At 33.6% G+C, this 24,734-nt stretch overlaps 1 protein-coding gene and 1 non-coding gene across 3 annotated transcripts in view; one reads left to right on the plus strand and one right to left on the minus strand.

Moving 5' to 3' along the window:
* The window catches only part of TAOK1 (TAO kinase 1), a 112,513-nt gene that overhangs the window by 25,068 nt on the left and 62,711 nt on the right, over positions 1 to 24,734 (minus strand). For both annotated transcript variants that reach the window (XM_016201952.2, XM_016201953.2), the window contains 8 exons: positions 17,616 to 17,709; positions 15,891 to 15,972; positions 12,054 to 12,221; positions 10,092 to 10,295; positions 8,077 to 8,211; positions 4,548 to 4,784; positions 3,052 to 3,180; positions 86 to 289 (listed from right to left, as the gene is read on the minus strand). In XM_016201952.2, coding sequence (XP_016057438.2) covers positions 86 to 289; positions 3,052 to 3,180; positions 4,548 to 4,784; positions 8,077 to 8,211; positions 10,092 to 10,295; positions 12,054 to 12,221; positions 15,891 to 15,972; positions 17,616 to 17,709 — 1,253 coding nt within the window. The remainder of the gene's footprint in view (positions 1 to 85; positions 290 to 3,051; positions 3,181 to 4,547; positions 4,785 to 8,076; positions 8,212 to 10,091; positions 10,296 to 12,053; positions 12,222 to 15,890; positions 15,973 to 17,615; positions 17,710 to 24,734) is intronic.
* LOC148091234 (small Cajal body-specific RNA 24) lies at positions 24,087 to 24,216 on the plus strand. The gene has a single exon (XR_015715934.1).

Here is a 24,734-nt window from a genome sequence, read left to right on the forward strand (position 1 = left end):
TAACCCAGTGGAATAATTTATTCAAATTTGGGGGGAATCCCTGTACTTTCAGGAAAGATCCTGATTTCATATCATTCAAACATACCTCCCTGACAAGGTCCTGCTCTAAGTTATGGCGTCCAAGTAACATTCTTCTCTTGAAGCGACGGCATTCCAGCTCTAGGTATTGTCTCTGACGTCGAAGAAGATTAGCCTCTTCTTCTGCTTGGAAATGCTGTATATTCTCCTTCTGCTTTGAAAGCCACTCCTGTTTTTCTTTTTTTGGAGTGCTCTGGTTTTCATTCAGCTCCTAGCAACATAAAAAACCACTCAGTTCAAAATTAATAAAAATTAACTACATAAATTTACCATTTGGTAGGTATCTGGTAAATTTAAAGAAAAGTACTTTACCTTTGTCCTCTCTAATGCTAAGGAAGGGCAATTACTTTAAGGAGGAAGATAGTGTTTTCCTTTTCCTTGAGTTACCCATGAAGTAGGAAGGGAAAAGAGAAATGTACAACTAGAAAGAATGCATACCCTTTTAACTTTGCACAGCTAAATTTGTGATGGTTTCTAGCTTCAAAAGCACAAAATGACTGGTAAATGAAGTAAAACACACCTTTCTTTAAATCCGTCCTGAGACAGGAGGTAGTGCTTTCAGGTATGTGAATTAAAATTAGGGCTAAAATACAGTTATATTTCACTTCTTGGTTTTCGGCAGTCTAAATATTAAGTTTTTCTGACAAAATTATGAATGGAATCAATAGAAAAGAATTGGAAATTAAATAGAAAAATCAATAAAACCATGGAAGAACAGAGATCTTCCTTATGAATGGTATTGAATATTCAGCATTAATAACAATGAACAACAAAGCCAATCTTCTTCAATAGCATTTTAAGTACCATTTCATAAACTACCTAAATGAAATGCATTTTATTGGGCAAGATGAGAGCATTGACAACGTACTCAATGAGGTAAACCTTAGAATGCTAATTAGTAGTAGTATATTTTCAACCTAAAAAGCATCACCATTGCATGGAATATAAATCAGACATCTTTCCTAGGTATAAAATGATTTTTCAGTTTACTAACTTTATCAAGAAAGAGACCAATTCTTTGTAACTTTAGTTCATGAGATATTCAAACACATAAAAATAAAAAACACAAACCAATGAACTTATATGCATACATGCATGGACAGGCAATAGTTCGGGGAAGACTGGGGCGGGAGTGGGAATGGGGTGGAGGGGGTCAATGAGGGGGACATCTGTAATACTTTCAACAATAAAGGTAAATTAAAAAAATAAAAAGCACATAAATTAGTAGCTCTCAATGTAAGGCTGTGTGTGTGTATGAACACTGTGGGAAGAGATAGGGAAACAGGCATATACATAATCACCTGGGTATCTTTTAAAAATCTGTCAGGACGTTCCACACCAAGACTCTAAGTCCCCTCCTCTATACAGAGAATCAGTATTCTAAATAAACACATGCAAAGCTGGCTTCTAAAACAAACTGAATTTATTAGTAGGACTATAAGTTATATTATTAAAGGATTACCTAAACCAACGCACACAAATGCACTAAATTTCATTTCCCTGGGAAGCATAACTATAGAATTGCATTTTGTTGGATGCAATACTTAAAGTTGTGAATCCTATTTACAATCTTTTCAAACCCAATGTTCCAGTATAGACTTTGGCTTCTATATTATAGTCATGGGAACATATTGCAGGTTATACCCTCTAGAGTTGGAAAAATCCTGTCAATGAAGCTCACTTGACAAGGTATATATAGCAAGTCTTTGTGCCATCAATATATTCATAAGACTTATATATGTGACTATAAAGCAAATTCCTACACACACAAAAGCATTAATATCAAAGAGATTACTGTTATTTTATCAAGATCAATTAACTTATCAGTATCCTAATAACTGATTACATGGCCTAAAAATTTCAATCTGTTCTTATATGCATGGACAGGCAATAGTTCAGGGAAGGCCTGAGGTGGGGGTTATAATTTTAGACATCATTTTTCTGTCCTGAACACTATCCTGAGTAATTATCTCCTTTCAGAAATTGCCTTGGAACAATTAAGGCTTTTCAAAATTAGACAACATCTTCGTTTAAACGAAGTTCAAGAAAGCAGTTCATAGCCCTAGCTGGGAGTGTTTGTTGTCCTGTACACCAAAAGGTTGTGAGTTCAATTCCCAGTCAGGGCACATACCTAGGTTTTGGGTTCAATCTCCGGTCGGGGTAAGTATGGGAGGCAACAAATCAAATGTTTCTCTCTCACACTGATGTTTCTTTCTCTCTTTCTCTCTCTCTCTAAAAATCAATAAAAACATATTCTCAGGTGAGGGTTAAAAAAAAAAAAGGAACGCAGCTGATAAAGGGCAAATGAATATGAATGAAATCAGGTGGCCATAAAGAAATAATAAACATGTTCTCCTATTAAAGAAAATATGATGAGCAAATAAGTCTCTTATCCTTGCTCTATGTTAAAATTGGAAGAACAAATTATTATAATCTTCTGAGCCAAAAGTAAGAAAAAAGATGGTACTTTTAAAGAAAATGTGGGACTTTTTTTCACAGCTCAAGTATTTTTATTTCTAGTGAGTCAGTTACTTAATAAATGCATAGGAAAGCTATTATAAGTAAAATAATTTGTACTTTCAGGTTATTCTTTTTAGATCCCACTCAACTGATGATTCTTATTTCACTGACAAGTAAATGGTCATAATCAATGTCGTCATTCAAACTGATATACATTTAGTGACTACAAACAACAAAAGAAAACTTTATCCTGCATAAGGAATATAGTCAATAATTTTGTAATAACTATGTATCATGCCAGGTAAGTCCTAGACTTATAAAGGAGATCACTTTGTAATTTATATAAATGTCTAACCACTATGTTATACACCTGAAACTAATATAATATTGAATGTCAACTGTAATTGAAGAAAAAAATTAAAAGAAAAATTTATCTTAATGCTTCTATGAGTTGATCAGCATTGGATATAATTACTAATCAGATTAACTGCTGTGAAATTTTTTATAAAGTACCTCCTTAAGCTGTTCTTTTCGAAGTTTATATTCTCTTTTCTGGGACTCCAAAAAGCTATTCAGTTCTTTCTTCTGTTGGGCCTGAATATGTTGCTGGAATTTTTTCTCCTCATTGGCCATCACTTTAGCCTGTAAGAAATTTTTTAAATGGAGTACATTAGTTAAGCAGATTCAAAGCAGCAGTTTAATACATATCACCAAGGATACCTCTGTTTCCCAAGAACATAAAATTTGTATAAGCATTACAAAAAGGAGAATTCCCGTATTATTATGATTCAGATCTTTTACTATATGAATTTTAGAGAACCAGTAAAATTAAACTCACCTTTAAAATAAAATATATCATCTGTTTTACTTCTAATTATATACTCAATATATACCCATTGTAGAACATTTAGGAAATAAAAAAAACAAAAACAAGAAAAATCTTATATGATTTTAGCACCCAGAAATAGCCAATATAAACATTTTGGTGATATCCTTCCTAATTTTTTCATGCACATATATATATTTTTTAAACAAATCTGTAATCACATTGCAAATCTTGTTTCATGAATTGCTTTCCTAAATGTTAGTTTCTACCTCTTCTCAAGTTTAAAAATGCTACCTAAAACCCAATAGGATTCTAAATATCTGTACTTTCTTTCACCAAATTATTTCAAAATCAAGTATTTACACCATAAATTTTGCTAACTTCTCTACTATTGTGAGAGAGTGGTTCTTTTTTTGTGGGGGAAAAATATAAACAGGGTAACTATGATAATGCTTCAATGAGGACTAGCCAGACATATTTGATGATTTTATGTGAATTTACTGAGAAGCTTATGTTTTACTTGAAAAACATGACTCTCAAAATAAAATGTAACAGATGGGACACCAAAAACAGAAGAAAAGGTTTAGCATGACAAGACTCCTTAAAAATACATAATTATCATATTAAACAAATGGGCTAAATCTTTATTTTTTTAAATTTATTTAAAAAAGAGAGTCATGAATGATATTGAGACCTAAACCTCCTATTGATGGGTGATTTATCAAACTCCTCAATAACCAGGGTATCCAAAGGCCTAGAATAGTTGAATGACTTACCACTGTGACACTATAAAACTATTAAGTATCAGGAGATGATCTCATGTCCACTGGTTCCCAGACTTAGTACTTGATATTATTCACATTATATAAATATTTCTCCCTTTCCCCAATTAATTTGCTTGGTTCTGGGGAATAGATACACTAACATCAAAATGCTACCTTAATTCTGAGATGATCAAAAGCTAGAATAAATAAATTAGAAATACTGAGTCCTGGCTGGGTAACTCAGTTGGTTAGAGCATTGTCCTGATGTGCCATGGCTGCAGGTCTCATTCCTGGTTAGGGCACATACAAAAATCAACTAATGAATGCATAAATAAGTGGAACAGTAAAGCATTGTTTCTCTCTCTGTTTTCCTGTCTCTAAAATTCAGTCATTAAAAACATTAATACTGAATCAGCCACCTCTTTTTCCATAGCAGCCTGATGTTTTTTGACAAGTTTCTCCATTTCTGCAGCAAAGTTGTTACGTTGAGTTTCAAGATCTTTATCTAATCTGAGGCGATGTTCATCCATCTCAGCCTTTAGCTTATTTTCCAGAGTCATCAGCTGCTTTTGATGTTGCCGTCTCATTCTCTTATAGCCAGACATCTGTTCTCTAAGCTCAGAGTCCTGCTCATGTTCTTGCATTTGCCTTGTAACCTAGAAGAAAATAATAAAGCAAAATATTTTTCTTTTGAAAGAATTTTAGACCACTCTAGTATTAACTAAGTAGGTAATTAATATAAGAGATACCAGCTAGCAGTTCCCATTTAAATTTCCAGTGGGTCTTTTAAACAGACAAACTAGTTCTAAAATTTTTATTTTAGAACTAAAATGTAAAGGGACCTAGAATAGCTAAAACAATCTTGCGGGGGTGAAAAAAAATGGAAGACATACACTTCAGTAATCAAAATAGTGTGGTTGTAAGGATAGGCTGAGTAGATCAAAGGAACAGAATAAAATCTAGAAAAGACCCATACATATTCAGTCAATTGACTTCTACCAAAAAGTTAGTTCAAAGAAGAAAGAAAAAACTTTTTTTTTTTTTTTTTTAACAAATTCTACTAAAACAACTGGTGCTCTGCATAAAAAAATAAGTAAATAAGCCTCGACTCCTATATCAATCCACATACCAAAATTAATTTGAAAAGATCTATTTAATCTAAACATAAACCCCAGAATCCTATAGCAGAAGAAAACGTAGAATATCTTCACGACCTTGGGATAGGCAAATATTTCTTGGACAGTACACAAAACACACTGACTATAAAGAAAAATATATATATAAATTGGATTTTTAAATTGAGGTGAAATTCATGTAATATAAAATTAATCACTTTAACGTGAACAACTCAGTAGCATTTAGTACATTCATAATTTTATGCACCCACTACCTGTATCTAGTTACAACATATTTTTATCACTTCAGAAGAAACTCTTTATCTGTTACACAGTTACTCCTTATTCTCCCCCCTTCAGGTAACCACCAATCTGTCTTCTGTCTCTATGGATTTATCTATTCTGGATATTTCATATAATCAGAATCATATATGACCTTTTGTGTCTGACTTCTTTCATTTAGCATGTTTTCAAGGCTTATCCATGTTGTATGTATCAATACTTCATTCCTTTTTATAGCTAAATAATATTTCATTGTATGCATATGTAATAAATTGTTTATCCATTCACCCATTGTGAATATCTGTGTTGTTTCCACCTTTTCGCTATTGTGAATAATGCTGCTATGAACTTCTGTGTACATGCACTTGTTTAAATACCTGTTTTCAATTCTTTGGGGTACATACCTTGGAGTAGAATTGCTGGGTCATATGGTAATTTTATGTTTAACTTTTTGAGGAATAATCAACTGTTTCCACAGCAGTCAAACCATTTTACATCCTACCAGCAGTATACAGGAGTTCCAATTTCTCTGTAGGCTCTCCAACACTTATATTCCTTTTTTGTTTGTTTGTTTTTTAAATTGCCATTCTAGTGGGTGTGAGGTGGTACTTCACTGTAGTTTTGATTTGTATTTCCCTAATGAATGATGATGTTGAGCATCTTTTCATGTGTTTGTTGGCCATTTGTGTATCTTCTCTGGATAAAGGTGTATTCAAAGTGTAAAGGTCCTTTACACCCATTTTTAAATTGGGTTGTTTAAACTGTATTTTAAAACTAAAAATTAATTTCTCATCAAAAAAACAGTAAGAAAAAGAAAAGGTAAATCATAGATGGAGAAAAAATATTTGAAAGACTTATACAAGATATAATATTTGTATTTAGACTATATAAAGAACTCCTACAAATCAATATTAAAAGGATGAACTTCTGAATAAGAAATCAGGCAAAAGACCTGAAGAGACACTTCACTAAAGAACATACATGAACAGACAATAAGCACAAGAAAAGGTGATTATGGTGATAGCTTTAGTCATAGGGAAATGTTAAAAAAAAAAAAAAAGAACCCACTATGAGATTCTATTTGACACCCACTAGAATGGCTTTAAAATAAAAAAGACTGACAACACCAAATGTTGAACAGGATGTAAACCAACTTCAACTCTTAGACATTGCTAATGGGCATGTCAAATAGTACAACCATTTTGGAAAACTGTTCAACAGTTTCTTATAAAGTTAAACATACATATATTCTATGAGTCTGCAATTCTACACGTAGGTATTTACCAAAAAGAAATTAAAACACCACGTTCACATAAAGACTATACAAGAATACTTTTAGCAACCTATAATAACTCAAAATGAGATTCAAACCAAATGCTTATCAACAGAAGGAATGAATAAATGGAAAATTATTCACAGTAATAAAAAGACTGAATACAACAACATGAATCTCAAAAACATTAAGCTGAGCAAAATAAGTTCAACTCAAAAGAGTACATTGTGTGATTGTATTTATATAAAATCAAAAAACAGTTAAACCTAACAATAGTGAAGAAACAGAAAGTGGGGTCATGAAAATGGAGAACTACCTAAAAAGGGGTATGAAGGGAACTTTCTGGGATGACAAGAAATCTTACACATCCTGTTTTTTTAGGGGATGGTTAAGTTTCCCCGCAAACTGGCCCCTCTCTATGTATTTATTAAAATAGTCATGGAAAAAAATTAAGCAACTTTTGCCACCTGCTCTGTTCAAAAAATTATTTAGATGTTGCAGAATAGTAGGAATGACCTGAATTATAATGGGAGATGGTGTTCTTGACTCCATGTCATACAGATTCACAGGTCACAGAGCATGGAATTTATAAAATCTGCATATGTAGCTAATACTTCAGATAACTCCCATATCTTTTTTTCTTTCTGTTATATTTTCCAATATCCTACCTTTCCTATAATATCTTAATATAATTTCTCTCTACCTAGAATCCTTTGCTATGTTTTGGTCCTACCTATCTGACTGATCAGGGTTATAAGTACCCCATTAAAAATGTTCCTGTAATGAACAAATAATTTTTATTGTTATTTGAAAAAAATCAGACGACCTACATTTTGAGTATATCAAATTGCATCACCTGACATTTCCCAAACATTCCCACTCATTTTGGTTAACCTTAATATTTCCTTATTGTTAATTCTTATATGGAAATAACATTTCTCCTCTCCCTCGAGCCTAAAACTAATTATTTAAGGCTCAAACAATTTGTTTTATAAATACTTCCTTTATGCTTTGAATTAAAAGTAATGTGAATTCCTACTTAGTGTCTTGTAGTCCTCTTAAGTGTTTAATATATTCTAACATATTAGTTATTTGTGTACATGTCTTGAAGATATTATTAGTTTAATGTCTCTGTTTATAATCCTTCTCATAATAGGCACTTGAATACTGAATGAATGTTTTGCAAAATAACAAATATAAAAAAATAGTTATATTTGAGTATACAGATGACAAGGTCCAACATGAAAAATATACTTTTAATTCCAGTGAAGTACATACCAGTGATGCTGTCCGTATAGTAGCAAAATGTTCTCGATTACGATAGTGTGATTTATGACGAGACACTTGGGGCGGAGATTGTGGATCTGATGCTCTTGTTCTAGGATCTCCCTCCTCTCTGTAATTTTCTTCCTCCTAGACAAAGAAAGAGCAACACTATTTCAGGTGAACAGAGTTTATTTGAACTTTCAAGAAAATTAGTTTAAAAACAACCTGACCAACAAATCCCAGATATAATTGTAAAAGCAAAAACAAACTAAAATTGGGAACACTGATATTTTATTTTCAACATAGTTAGAATTAGGAAACATTATTTCTTCAGTGTATGAAATAGCACACAGATTCAGGATAAAAAAATATATAAGGCTAGATTTATATGTCCTACTCATATAAAATTGCAAATTTTTAGTATGACTTCAAAATAATGACGATGAAACCTGCAGCAGTATTTTAAACAGCAGTAATAAAATTAATTACTCTAAGGCTCTTGGGTTTTAGAAGCAATAATATAGCTTAAAAACAACTTTATAATACTTCTGCCATTTGTCCAAGTAATAAAAAAACAGTTGTAAATTGATGTCTTTCCTTATATATTCCCTGAGTTCCTTAACTAAAGAGAAGTCAATTAAGTAGCAACCAAACTAATTGTGGGACTAATCTTTTATATTGCTGATTCTATTGTATGAATATAAAAATTAACCATGATTTTGCTCTGAATAACACTTACTGCTTATCTAACCATTCTTAATAAATTTTTGTATGTGGTAAAATATATGTAATACAAAATTTGCCACTTTAACCATCTTTAAGTATACAAGTCAGTGGCATTAATTACTTTCTTAATGTTGTGCAACCATTGCCACTATTTCCAGAACTTTATTATCACCCCAACTGGAAACTCTGTATTCATTAAAAAAACCTCTCTATTGTACCCTCTACTCAGGCCCTGGTAACCTTTAATCTACTTTCTATCTCTATGAATTTGCCTATTCCAGATATTTTATATAAGTGGAATTACACAGTATTTGTCTTTCTGCATCTGGCTTATCTTTCTTAGCATAATGTTTTCAAGGTTCACTCGATGTAGTGTGTATCAGAATTTCATTCCTTTTTATAGCTGAATAATATTCCATTAGATGTATATACCACATTTTGTTTATTCATTCATCTGTTGATGGACGCTTGTATTGGTTCCATCTTTTAGCTAATGGGCCTACTAACATTTTAGGTAATGCCACAATTGTTAAGTTAAAAAGGAAGCATTCCTATTCACTGCTGAAAGGAGCTAGCTGACCTTCAAATAATTTCAAGAAAATTTAAAATTTTGCATTTGAAAGTGCAAATAATAATGTAGCAAACACCCCCATTTCTGATACCCAGAATTTATAATTTTCTGCAACTACACTCAATTTTATTTTAAAATTGTAAACATGGATAATGCAAAAGTTACTTTCTTTTTTTAATCCTCACCCAAGGATATGTTTTTCATTGATTCTAGAGAAAGGGGAATGGAGAGGAAGAGGGAGAGAGTAAAAGAAACACAGATCAGTTGCCTCACGAATGCGCCTGACCAGGAATTGAATCTGTGACCCTTTGGTGCATGGGACGATGGTCTAACCACTGAGCAGCACTGGCCAGGGCCAAATGTTATTTTTTATCATTCTAACCCTTTCTCCTACTCCCCAAAGGCAACCATTATCACTAATTTCATGTGTATACTTATTATTTTCAAATACTTTATTTTCCATCTAAGTAACTTCAAATAATAAATTATATAGTATTTCTGTATTTCTTTCTTCTAAGATTTTTGAAATAATCTTTTTGTATTCTCAAAACATTAGTTTCCCAAATGCAGATTATTACACTGGGAATTAGCAAGCCTATGTTTCAAACTTCTAAAACACAAAAACAAAACAAAAAACTTCTCTTAAACTAATCAGATGAAGAAAATTATTTACCAAAGTTGAAAATTATTTACCAAAGTTGAAAATTTTCACTGAAACCCAAATACTCACAGGTTTTAAGTGGATGACAGAACTATTAGACATCACTGTATGATCTCCCTCCATCATGTCCAGCTCACTCTTGTCATCTGAGGCATCTGGAAGACTGTTAACACTACTGCTTTGGCTACTGGCACTAATGGACATACTGGGAATAGACTGATTACTTCCAACACTATTGACTGTTCCTGTTCGTCCAACGCCATGATCTTGTTCCTAAGGGAAAAGAGCATCAGGTTCAAATATCTGTATTTCTTTTGAATTCTTAAGTATAAGTACCTAATACATTACTTGACGTAGTCTTTAGAAAGTCAAAGATCTATCATGAGAAATTCCTTTTATTCGTCAAGTAAGTTTACCAACTGTCACTTGACAGTAAAGCAAATAAAAATGACCAGCAAGTGTGAAAACCAACCATGTGAAAAAGTTAATCAGTTTTGCGTTATTTCTAAAGCGTAGCATTTTCTCTAAATTGTTTGACATTTTTTGAAATCCATTTTTACCACACATCTCATGGGCTATATAGAAAGATGCTGCTCATTTCTCAGTGATTCCCATGGTTAAAACAAGCCCTTTAATTTTTTTTATCTTGTAAACAACTCCTTTTAGTTGTTATTTTTATTGAAGCCTTTTGTAATTATATTTTCCTTTCTCCCTCAGAATATAGTCTCTACTCTATCCTCTACCACCAAATAATTAACATTAATTCCTTATCCATTTCTGTGTAAATTAAATATTACCTATATATTTAATCGTAATCATAAAACTGTTTTTCTGAAGTAACCAGGAAAGCAATGGTATCTGGGTACCAACATTATAGTAGTCTTACCATATCAAAATTCTGTAAGATATGCAGACTTTAATTAATATACACCCATGGTGTGTATATCTCGCTACATACAGGTATATATCTGTATCTATATATCTATATCTACCTTTCTATCTGAACTTATATCCCTAGCCTATCAGGGATGCTACATTAGAATTACAGATTTAATTACATTAGAATTTTATTAATTTCACAACTTTGCTAAACTATTCATATGTTTAAAATAGCTCCAAACAATTTTCTAACGATTATTATAAGAACTAATAAAACAAAATAAAACCAAAACCAAAACCAAAACTGTAAGTCAAGAAAAGTAAGTAACTATTGCTCCTTGTTTCAGAATGCAAAGTGATCACCTTCACTGGAACACAATACAAAAGAATCCAAGTTTTGGAATTCTAACAAGAGCAAAGAAGAAAATGGAAAGTATTTAGAGTGAAAAAGATAGTTCCACAAATAAGCTTCTATCTATCTATCTATCTATCTATCTATCTATCTATCTATCTATCTATCTATCTATCTATCTATCAATCAATCATCTTGCTGTCTATCTCCTTGTGAGGAAGTTCTTTAGCATTTCTATTACAAATTTGTATTTCCATTCTCCCTAACAGGCAACATGGACAGACTGTGGCCTTGAGAATGAATGATATATGAATTTGAACCTACATACCCTTACCTAAGGTTAGTTAACCATTCTGAGCTTTGCTTTACTCATCTATAAAATGAGTATTTTAAAGCTGTGTAGATGGAATAAAATTGTACAGAACTGAAAAGAATCAAGTGCCTATGGTGACAGAGTAGAATGCTCGATAACTTTGTAATAACCTCTGGCAACTTCCACAGTTTATAACTTCAAATGCTTCCAAAGGTATGTCCCATGAAATTGGAGAATCAGGCAAAAAAAAAAGGGTTCAGTGGCCAAGAACTTTGAGAGGGACTAGATTACTATGCAAATGTACGCTATGAAGGGTTTGGGTCTAAATAATGCAAAATCTTTTCCCCACCTGGGATCCTTACAGGACCAGTGTTAAGAAAACACAATCTAGGAACCACTGATCTAAAAGATTTGTGGCAAGACAAACTGCCTAAGTAAAAAAGCCAATAAAGAGAGCTCAACATTTCAGTAATTTCTAACCTATTACCTCTTCTTCTTCCTGTGCTTCTACTGCTGGTCCATTATGTGCCTCCTGGAAAAGGAGTTTCTTCATCTTTCGATATTGCAGATTGTCCAGCTCTCTTACTGCATCCTTTGTCCTTTGAATGAGATCTATTAACACTGTTTCAGGGCGCTCCCGAAGAACAAACATGTGCTGGATAACAGAAGTTAAAAGTCAGGATGAAACCTATACTGTGTATTTTTTCAATTAGTACAAATGTACCCCTTCCCTTTCTCAGATCCTAGAATTACTACCTTACATAATTATGATAGATAATGCATATAATCTATGGCTATCTAATTCCATTATACTTCTGAATTCTTTCATTTACAAAGTTGTGATTTACACATACATACTCCGTGCCTATGTAACTACCGTGCACATTTTATAAAAACTTTGAACATTATACCTTTGTTGGCCAACTGAAAATGCTGAGTTAAAATAAAAAAAAGGTCTAATTAAGTTCTAAGAATTAAGTTCAGTTATTAAATTAGAGCCCTAAATAAGGGCTAAATAAAGGTTTACATACTCTAGAACTGCTGATTTCATAGATGAGGCATGTTCAGTTCTGAGTTAGGTTTCAACAGGAATTTACTGATGGTGGTTTTATGTCATATAAACTTGAACATTATGGGCTCCTTTACATGTTGCATAAGCAACACTTTATAAAACACTAGCAGCTGATTAAAAGCCATTATATTATTAGTGATTTTTACTAATAACATTTAATAAAGCTCAACCTTATCAAATACAGAAAAGTAGGAAGAACAATTCCACCATTAAAATTACCACTGTTAAATTTTGGTATATTTCTTTTCTTTCGTTCTTTCTTTTTTTCAATTACAATTGACATTCAATATTATATTAGTTTCAGGTGTACAGCTCAGTAGGTGTTTTAAAAACTTATGAAGTAAAAAAACACACCAAAAATAAACTTATGAAGTGATCCCCCCCAATAAGTCTAGTACCTTCCTGGCACCATACATAGTTATGACAATATTATTGATTACATTCTCTATGCTGTACTTTACATCCCCGTGATGGTATATTTCTTTTCAGAAATTCTCTATGTATAGATTATGTTTTATAAATACACAGTTATAATATAGATTGCAGAAAGATACCTTCTACCTTGAGTTCATGAGATGCCCTTGAATTCTCATAACACTTTTACCTTCTTAGTTTAAATTTATTTCTTTGCTATGCAGAGTTATAACTATATATTTTATTCTACTTTCATTGTCATAGTATCATGTTATTTCAATTCATACACACAATGCCTATAGAATATCACATCAAATGTTTATGCCAAAATTATTTAACCACTATCCTAATTCTGGATGGTTATTTCCAATTTTTATTTCTGAGATAAACAGCTTCATAAATAAAAAACCTTTTTTCTATTATTATTTTTTCTTTATGATGGACTTCAACAGAAATGTAATTAGGTCAAAGAAAAAGAAGCACTTGATTACTTCCTGTCATTTTGAATAAGGCTATGCCAACACACTCAGTATTCAATACAGGTAAATGAATACTACATGCAGACTTGGGATCTAATGTCCAAATACCAAACACCTGGCCCTGGTGGGTTGGGTTTTTATCAAAAGAGATTACGCTTAGACAAGTGTAAGAAGGCGGTCACATTCTCCCTTTTTCCTGGGCCTTAGCTTCTTGGTATGTACCACTATCTACAATACTCAGTCTTATTATTATTATTATTTTTAAATCCTTGCCTGAGGACATATTTGTTGATTTTAGAGAGAGAAGAAGGAACAGGGGGAGAAGGAGGGGGAGAGAGGTTGAGAGAGAAACAATGATCAGTTGCCTCCTGTACACACCCTGAACAGGGGATCAAATCTGAAACCTTGACATGTGCCCCAACTAAAAATCAACCGACAACCCTTATGGTGCTTGAGGCAACGCTCCAACCAAGTGAGCCATGCGCTGGGGCCAATATTCAGTCTAATCAAAAAATAATATATTTCTAAGTTTGATAATTTTCTACATATAAATCTTGCTTATTTTTCACTAACATAATTCCTAGGTATACTGAACATTTTATTGCTGTAATGAGTACCTATTTATTCAGGCTTTCATTTCTGAGACCATGAGTGAGATTACTGCCTAGAATTCCCCAAGCATTACTGAAACTTTATATTGCTCTTCAACATACTATGGTTGCAAATAATACTATTGAAAAAAAAAAAAAAAATATATATATATATATATATATGAAGATTTCCTCTGTATCTTTAACTGCTGTGTATCAGTGAAAATAAATTGAACCTCTTGAAATTCTAAAACATTCATGTAATAATAGCCTACTTATATCTTATAGTGAAAAATCAACAAGATTGCTTAGGGTCACAAAGAGAGAGCCAAATCCTGCTTCCTAATAATGTCTTATCTAGATGTTTTAAGAAGTATATTAATTCCAACAATACTATTGTTATTAATAAAATGGTGAGCCTCCAAATGAAATAATAATTTAAAATATATATACATATATATATCTTTATTGATTTCAGAGAGAGGGAGAGAGAGGGAGGCAGAGGGAGAGAGACAGAAACATCAATGATGAGTCATTGATTGGCTGCCTCCTGCATGCCCCACACTGGGGATTGAGCCCAAAACCCAGGCATGTGACCTGATTGGGAATTGAACCTTGATCTTCTGGATCATAGGTCAACACTCAACTGCTGAGCCAAGCTGGTCAGGCATGAAATAATATTTTTTTGAGAATATAAAGGATATACTAATAATGTATTTAAAATAGGCAACCAAATCTATTGCACACTGAACAGAATTTACAAGATTTTTTAATTTTCATTAAGTTGGAAAAATGTATTTCCAGAAAATAAACAAAAATATGATATCCATTTTTAAGTTTCTTTTGCAATCTCTTTTCTCCCACAATATTTATATAAATATATCACATAATTTTTCTTTCTCTCATATTATTTTAATATAGGACAGATTAATATATAAAGTAGTATAAGTATAAAAATTAAATTAAAAATTAAACTATGTTTTGTCAACTTTGAAATAAAACATTCCATATAAATTAAAATTTATAATTATAACTCATGAATATATTCTTTCACATATAAAAATTTGGTACTATTTTGAATATTTGGCTATATATTCTATTCAGCCATGGTAAAACCAGTTAATCAATTTTGAATAAAACAAATGAAAAAACTTAGCACCTGAGAAAAGTTCCAAACAATATTTTAGTAAAAACTAGTAGAGCAGCCCAGCCGGTGTGGCTCAGCGGTTGAACAGAGACCTAGGATCCAGGAGATCAAGATTCCATTCCCAGTCAGGGCACAGGCCCAGGTTGTAGGCTTGATCCCCAGTAGGGGGCGTGCAGGAGGCAGCTGATCAATTATGACTCTCATCAATGATGTTTCTATCTCTCTCCCTCCCTTTCTCTGAAATCAATAAAGATATATTTAAAACCAACCCCCCCCCAAACTAGTAGAGCGTTCTTAATACGGATTCAGAATCAAAGAGAAATAAAGTACATTCTTTTTTTTTTTATCCTCACCTGAGGATATTTTTTCCATTGCTTTTCAGAGACTGGAGGGGAAAGAGAGGAAAAAACATTGATGTGAGAGAGACACATCGATCGGTTGCCTCCCACATGCGGCCCAGTCGGGGTTGGGGATCGAGCCTGCAACCAAGGTCTGTGCCCTTGGCTGAGATTGAACCCAGGACCCTTCAGTCTGCGAGCCAATGCTCTAACCACTGAGCAAACTATTTCTTTAAAATAATTTCTTGGGTAGAAAACCGACATAAGAGTATAATAGAACTAACCTTTAAAAGTTCCTCTGATGTAGGGCGATCTTGAGGGATTTTCTGGAGGCAAGAATCTACAAAGTTGCGAAAATAATCAGACCTATTGTAAAGGAAAGTATCAAGTGAACATATTGCTATTTCCTTTAAAAACAGATCCACAAATCAAGGTATGTATCTACTGGTGGGAGGGTTGGGATGGAAAAAAAATATTAAAAAAAGGCAGACACAATACACTATATATTTCATGTAAATCTATGAAGACCATCTAAAGCAACCAGTGAAACTTTAACATTTTTCAAAGATAAACTTGCACAGATTATTTAAAAATCCTGCTCCCACATAAAAACACAACTCATTCTAAATTGAGGCAAAATTAGGGAAGTCAATTTTTTTCTGCTTTGCATTCAAATCTAAAATAACATTTTTCTCAATTTGTTTTCTCGTATAAGCCATCTCTTTTTTATTTGCTTCTTGGGTTATCTCCTATATTGCATGTTTCAGAACATCACTCTATTAGCTTTGGAGAGAGCATTTTGCATATCTGAGTATTTGGTGTCCCTGAACAAATGGATAGAACTTCCATTAAACCCAAAAAACCAATTAAGATATTTTTAAAAACATATGAAGTCTGCAACGTATTATTATAGTATGTAATCAATGAAGAGTTCAGTGAGCAAGACAGTAAGTAATAATTACTCCATCAATGTTTGTCTTAAGTATCAAATAACACTTATGTCCCTTGTGCAAGAAAATATTTCATTTTGAATCCCCAAAGTATCACAGTATAAAGACAATCTGTGTTCAATATATTATTTATATGTCCCATAATAGTAAACTCTGCCAAAAAAATTCCTTCTACATATATCTAAATAAGTAGTAAAGACCTTTTAATGTGACCTAATTATGTAACCTTTAAAAAAATAAAGTATTCCTAATTTATGCAACTGCCTGAAGAATTAATTTCCCACTAAAATTTTCTATCACTAAAAATTCTAATTTTCTAAAACTGTCAATCTGTTCTGCATAAACTTCTTTACATAAATGAACTTAATTTTATCAAGGAAGTACTAGGAAAAGGAACATCAGAGCATTCTGAATAATAAATAACACAACTAGAATGATCCCAAAGTTACAAATTATCTGATAATCTGGTAAGTCAAGTCATTTTACCTATGCTTTATACCATATAAATTATAAACTGTTCTCAGCAAAATATCACTACAGGTATGGCAATCTACATATTTTAGTTATAAAATAGTAATGTTTAAATTGTGCCAGCTATTATATAATCAGGGTTATAAATATTCCTAAAGTTCAAAGAAAATATAAGATATGAATTTTTGTAAAAAGCAATACTTTTATCCATGTGGCATCACTGAGATATATATGCTATGAAAAGCAGACACAATCAAGGATAAACGTGATATAAGGGTAAAATAACCCTATTTTATTTTATTATTTTATTTTATTTTATTTATCTTTGCCTACAGTTTATTTAATACAGGTTCACTGAGGGAATTTCACAAACCAATAGTACACAGTCTCTTAATAAGCCAATAAAAATAATATACTCCAAAGCAATGATGAATTAATTACACAATTTGTTACAGGAATAAACCTATTTTAATATCTCTTCAGGTAGTAATACATTTTACCTAGTTGAAATGAAATCATTTTGATAACATTATGAGAAAGCATTTAATTTATAAAATGTTGAGTAATGTATCTCTTAGCAATACTCACCATTCATTAGACTGTAGTGTAGGGGATTCATTTTGGGCTATGTGATATAAGGCACTCATTGCATTCATATTAAATAAAGGAGGCTTCCGTTCCGCTGTAAAAGAAAGAAACTTGCCTGTTAAAATACATGCTTGTTATAAAGGGGCACACAAATATTGTTAATATTGTTAAAGATTTTTCTTTTTTTAAATAATCTCAAACTTAGCAAAAATACTGCAAGTTGAGTTCAAAAACATTGTCAAGTAAATCAATTTAGAGTAAAATGCTGAACTGATGTCCCACCATTCCTAAATATTTTAAAAGAAGAACATTCTACTAAAGAACAGTAATATCTCTATTAAATCAGGCCATTAATGCTGATACATAACTTTCATCTAATCCTCAAACCCACTCACGTTTCAATCAAATATCAAATAATGTCCTCTGTAGCAAAAGTGAGCTTTGATCATTTGTGTCCTTCAAGGATATTGTCTATTTTATCTGTTGTTAAATTTATTAACATAAAATTATTCATACTTAAAGGACTATATCCTTAGAATCCTTTTGTACCTGTAAAATCTGTAGTGATGTCACCTCTCACACCTGATATTGATAATTTACGTCTTTTTTTCCTGATCAATCTAGCTAGAGGTTTACCAATTACCTCGAAGAACTAGTTTTTTATTTCATTGATTTTCTCTATTGTTTTTTTCTATTTAATTGATTTCTGCTTTGATCTTTTTACTTTCTTCTGTTTTTTTTTTAATATGCCTTTATTGATTTCAGAGAGAGAAAGAGATAGAAACATCAATGATGAGTCATTGATCGGCTGCCTCCTGCATGCCCCCTACTGGGGATGGAGCCCGAAACCGGGCATGTGCCCTGACCAGGAATCGAACCGTGATCTCCTGGATCACAGGTCAATGCTCAACTCCTGAGCCACACTGGCCTGGCCCTTCTGGTTATTTTGAGTTGAATTTGCTCTTCTTTTTCTAGTATCTTAAAGTAAAAGTTGAAGTTATAACCTTGACAATTCTGAAGATAGGAGATTTTTGAATGTCCCCAATATGAGTTTGTCTTATGATTAAATTTAGGTTAAACATCTTTGGCAAGTATCTCAGAAGAAATATCACAGAAGGAGATGTTACGGTTTTCTCATTGTTCTATGAGGCAGTGCATGATTTCAAATAGTCTTGTTCTGATGGTTGATGGCATTCACTTGGACCACTTAAGGCCATGTCTGACAGGTTTCTTCACAGTAAAGTTTCTCTTTCTTTCCTTGGCAAGAAGATACTGTAAATCTATATAAACAGTTTTTCATAAAACTTTCATTTTATTCTTTATTTACTGTATAGATTTATATATTTTTATTTTATTTAATAAACTATAATCTGCTATCATTTATTTTGATATTCAAAAATGCCTCATCATATTTGATCAATGAGAATGTTTTTATCCTGGCTTCTGTCTTTCTGACATGGTCTCATCATTCCTTGATCACCTCCTTGCTTTCTGGCACAGCAAGATGTTTCAGGTTCATCTGATACTTTCCCTACTTCAAACACTGAATCAATTGTTTCTCCAAAAGCTGTCATAGTAAGTGTGCTCACTGCTACTGAGGTATCACTATTCTTAGATCCTCTCGGTGGATAAAGTTAGGGAACACATACAGATACACAATATACTGGGTATCCCCCAAAAATGTATATACACTTTAACAGCTGATAGCTCAATTTTGAAAATGAAATGCATTTTAATAAACCCTGCCTTTATAATTTATTCAAAGTGTGTGTATACATTTTTGGGGACACCCTGTATTTATACACATACATACACATTAAACACCTATATGTGTATTGAAAACAATTGTGTTCACTACAGTATTTCAAATCCAATCCAATACCTTAATATTTATTCTAGCTCTCTCTCTTTCCATTATTGGTAACACCTTATCTCTAACAATGAAAAACCTTGCTCTGATTACCCTTAATGTATTTTCCCCCTGTATGTAACTAGTCTCCTGTCATTGCCACTACCCTTTTTCCTGAGCAGATATCCCCCCTCTCCCTGTTGCTTTTGAAACCCCATTCCAAGTCACTCTACAGTATGAATGTCCTCTTCATCCACTCAGGTTCTTTTCATTTTTAAAAAATATGTTTTCTTTTTATTGATTCTAGAGAAAGAGGAAGGGAGAGGGAGAGAGAGAAACATCAATGTGAGAGAGAAACATAGATTGGTTGCCTTCTGCATGCACACACCCAGACCAGGGATTGAACCCAAAACCTGGGCATGTGCCCTGACCAGGAAAAGAACTGGTGACCTTTTGGTACAAGTGATGATGCTCAACCACTGGCCAAGGCGATACACTCAGTTTCTGATACTCCCCCAAACTGCAGTAAGGCCCTCCTCATTAGTCGTCATGAGAGAAAATCCTTTTTTTTGATGAGGCACTGAGTGTGTAGGTCCACCCCCCAAAATGGACACCCTCTTTAGGCTTTGACACCATACAATAGATCACTCTCCCTACTGTCACCTTCTCACCCTACTTGGACTCTGATACCCCAAGCTGAGCCAACTTTAGGTATGAGTGACTCAGTCACCCTCCTTGGGCTCTGTATCTCCAAACCTAATGGCCCACCTGCACAGATACCCTCATTAGGTTCTGTTTCCTCATACCAGGACATTGGTCTGTGGGAACTCCCTCCTTTAATCACATGACCCTGATACTCCATCCTGGGGTACCATGGCTCATCAGCTAAATAGTTTGGGAAGGGGACAGAGTTACTGAGAAATTCTGATTTTGAATGAAATAACTTGTTTCTATGATAACTTATTAGAGTATTTAAATTTTTAACTTATTAGAGTATACCATTTTTAAGTGGTATACCATCAACACATCAATCCATACTATGCTTTTTGATTTTGTGATTTACTATAAAATTGAACATCTCTCAGGACAGATCTTTGACCTCCTTGGCTAAATTTATTCTTAGGCATTTAACTCTATTTGATGTGGTTGTAAATGGGACTGTTTTCTTAATTTCTTTCTGATAGTTTGTTGTCAGTATATAGAAATGCAACTGATTTTTATATATGGACTTTGTATCCTGAAACTTTACTGAATTAGTTTATTAGTTCTAACAGTTTGTTGGTGGAGTCTTTAAAATTTTCTATGTATAATGTCATGTCATCTGCAAATAATGACAGTTCTTCTTCCTTTCTGATTTGGATGCCTTTTGTTTCTTTATCTTGCCTTAAACTGCTCTGGTGAGGACTTCTAATACGACATTGCATAAAAGTAGCAAGAGTGAGCTCCATATGGGATCTGGATGGCTGCAGATTAGGTGGAAGCTACACTCACTTCCTCCCAGGACCAAGCTGGAATTACAACTAAAGTATAGAAAAATCATCCTGAATAACTAACTGCAGAGTAGCTGGAGAGAAGCCTTACAATAAAGGACTTACAGAGGAGGCCACACTGAGACTGGTAGGAAGTGCAGAGGTAGGTGGGAGAGGGTAGGTCAGGCTCCCACAGGCAGCAGCTGAAGTTCCAGAGGGATATCTCAGCTGCTGGGGGGTCCCCCTGAGGACTCTGGGGTCTAAACCACAAGCATGCCTTTCCAGCCCAGAGCACCAAAACTGGGAAAGGTGCCCACATAACATCTTGCACATTTCCCAGTTTTGGTGGGCTGGGCTGGGAAGTTTCTGTCCACCAGGAGATATGCCTAGAAACACAGGCACCCCCTTAAAGGGCAAACTAAAGGGGTAACACACAAAATTTTGCTTGCAGCCACTCACCCTGGGCTCTGGAGGAGAAAGGGCAGAATGGACTAGAGCTGCATGAGGACAGTCTGCAGTTGGTGGCTCTGGGGAGAGAGCTGAAAGGTCAGCCGCCAGGATCCCTGTGCTCAGTCATTCCCCCATACTACAGAAGCCACCTTTCCCAGGCAAAAGCATTCTCCTCCAGGCAGCATCAGCCTGGGGGGAGGCAACAGTCCCACCACCCTCCCACTGGAATCCCTCTCGCCCCACCCATGGAGTTTAAGCCCTGCTGAGTACGCCTGAGGCTCTTTAAGTGACTGAGCCTAACAGTCCCAGGACCCTTCAGTCCAAGGGCCAAAGCTCTAACCACTGATCAAACAGCTAGGGAAAAAAACCTTTATTTTAATAGCCTATTTTAAATTAATAACAACTAAAGTTGAACATACTTTATTTTATTTTATTATTATTTTTTAAATATATCTTTATTGATTTCAGAGAGAGGAAAGGAGAGGGAGAGAGAGACAGGCAGAAACATCAATGATGAGAGAGTCATTGGGGATCGAGCCCGCAGCCCGGGGATGTGCCCTGACCGGGAATCGAACCTTGATCTCCTGGATCCTAGGTCGATGCTCAACCGCTGAGCCACGCCCAGCCAGGCTGAACATACTTTAAAGCTTACCTATTTCCTCCCCACAATCCCTTTGTTTTGTTGTCACAATTACATCTTCATATTCTGTGTATCCATTAACAAAAATTACTGTTATTGTTATTTTCATTTGTTTTCTTTTTATTCCTTAATATATTTCTGAAATATTATACCCTCAACACACTATACCTTTACAATCAGAAAAAAACAGTAAATTTTATTTTTATAATGACAATTGTACAATCATGCATATATAGCCTGAAAAACAAACTAGGGATCTTTTTCATCAAACTGTAAACAAACATACAAACTCACCTTTAAGATTTCCTGGTTGTAAGACAAAACCAAGTTATTTCAACCTTTATGATAACAAACTATAAGTGAGTCATATTTATTTAGATCTGTATTTATCAAAACCAAAGATAGTACAATTGATTTAAGTTTGTTCTTTCTCCTATACTATAAAAAAAAATTTGCTTTGACTCATTATCTCTAATTTAAAGTAGAAAAGCATGTAATAGATGTATTTCCTAAGACTGCAAATCTAATTTGCAATGAAAATCATGCCTCTAGACTTGTACTGTCTAACAAGGTAGCCACTAGCCACATGTGACTATTTAAATGCAAACTTGCCCAGCCAGTGTGCCTCAGTGGTTGAGCATCAACCCATGAACCTGGAGGTCAAGGTTTTCCTGGTCAGGGCACATGGGTTTTGGGCTCAAGCCCCAGTAGGGGGCATATAGGAGGGCAACTGATTGATGATTCTCTCACATCATTGATGTTTGTATCTCTCCCTCTCCCTTCCTCTCTCTGAAATCAAAAAAAACATATTTTTAAAAATGCAATTTAAATGAATATAAAAATTTAAATTTAATTCCACATTTCAAGTGCTCAAAAGTCACGTACAGAACACTGTTATCATTGAATAAAGTTTTATTGGCCTGTGCTACCCTAGACCTTTCCCCTGGAACCAGAATCAGTCTTAAAATATAGTTCCTGACTTAGCACTTCATAATTCAAAACATTTTAAGTGCGCTGGCCAGGTAGCTCAGTTGGCTGGAGTGTTGTCCTATACACCAAAAGGCTACAGGTTCAGTTCCAGGTCAGGGCACATACCTAGGTTGTGGGTTTGATCCCCAGTGGGGCGTGTATAGGAGGCAATCAATCAATGGTTCTCTTTCATCTCTCTCTCTCCTCCCCCCCCCTTCCTCTTTCTAAAAAATCAATAAAGCATATCCTTGGGTAAGGATGAAAAAACACACACAAAAACATTTGTAAGTAAAATCTTTCAAAAAGTGATTATAACACACTATTTAAAAAGTTGAAGATGACAAATATACACCTAAAACTCTAGTGCCTGATTCATTTAAAGTTATATACAAGTAGTCACATCTTCTGAAGTTGCTTTGTTATAAGTGTAAAGACACTTCATTATGAAGGAATTCTATTTTATAATAAAAAGCTAGAAAACCTAGAAAAAATAAGAAGCTATTCCACAGAAAGTGCATAGTTCAGATTTCTTTCTGAGCAGTACAATTAACTAATTAGAACTTTCTAACTAAGTAAAAATTAAAATACATCAATGCTATCTAAAGATCATTAATGTAATTTCACTATCACCAAGGGGCACCATATGTAAAAATGCCCCATGGGCACATTGCTAATATTAAGTAGCGTCTCTACATTTATACCCAGGTTTGTTTTATTTATTTATTTACTTATTTATTTATTTATTTATTTATTTATTTATTTATTTATTTATTTATTTATTTAATATATCTTTATTGACTTCAGAGAGAGGAAGGGAAAGGGAGAGACAAAGATAGAAACATCAATGATGAGAGAGAGTCATTGACTGACTGCCTCCTGCACATCCCCCACCGGAGATCAAGCCCACAGCCCAGGCATGTGCCCTGACCAAGAATCAAATCGTGATCTCCTGGATCCTAGGTTGATGCTCAACCGCTGAGCCACGCCTGGCTGGGCAATATCCAGGTTTCTTAAGAAATTAATTAGGATCTAACAATAAGAATAATAATCAAGGATAAAGGAATAAAGTTTAAGCCACTTAAAGATACTTTTAGTGGACATTTACTTTTATTCAGTTTCTTCCTAAGGTGAAGAAAACTCTTTGCAAATGTCCCAAAGAAATATAGTAGCTTTCTACTCACCCTTTGCAAGTAAAAAGGGTGGATCATTCCATTACTGACACACAAAAAAAGATACTTTCAAATGGAAGAAACATTTTATAAACCTCAAATTGAGACCAAGATATCAGAAGAGAATGACATTATGAGAGTCTCCAAACCTCTGTTTACTGATGTTGTCATACTTAAATAAAAGGCCTGAAGGCAACGGTTAATGTAGAAATTCCAATGAAAGCAAAAATATCATTTTGGAAAAATATTAGACTGTAAGAAAGAAACAATCTGGTTGTAATGGGAATTATAATACTCATCTGCTGTGTACTGATAAGCAAGCTTTACTTTTATTTTTATCTAAATTTTCCTATCTACTTGTTTTAGAAAACTACTAACAAACCCAGGTTGATAAAGATTTCTCAAAATTACACATGGATTTTACTATTAACATGTTCTTTTCAATCTACTACTAGAATGGTTCAAGTAAATATTCCCAATATTTCCCACTTTTAAATAAAGTTTAATGGAATATTCTTGTAAAAAGAAAAAAGGGAAGGATACTGGGCTGATGAGGGTGGGAGGCAGGAAGCT

The sequence above is a fragment of the Miniopterus natalensis genome, chromosome 17 (assembly GCF_054644295.1).
Source record: "Miniopterus natalensis isolate mMinNat1 chromosome 17, mMinNat1.hap1, whole genome shotgun sequence".
Taxonomy (NCBI): domain Eukaryota; kingdom Metazoa; phylum Chordata; class Mammalia; order Chiroptera; family Miniopteridae; genus Miniopterus; species Miniopterus natalensis.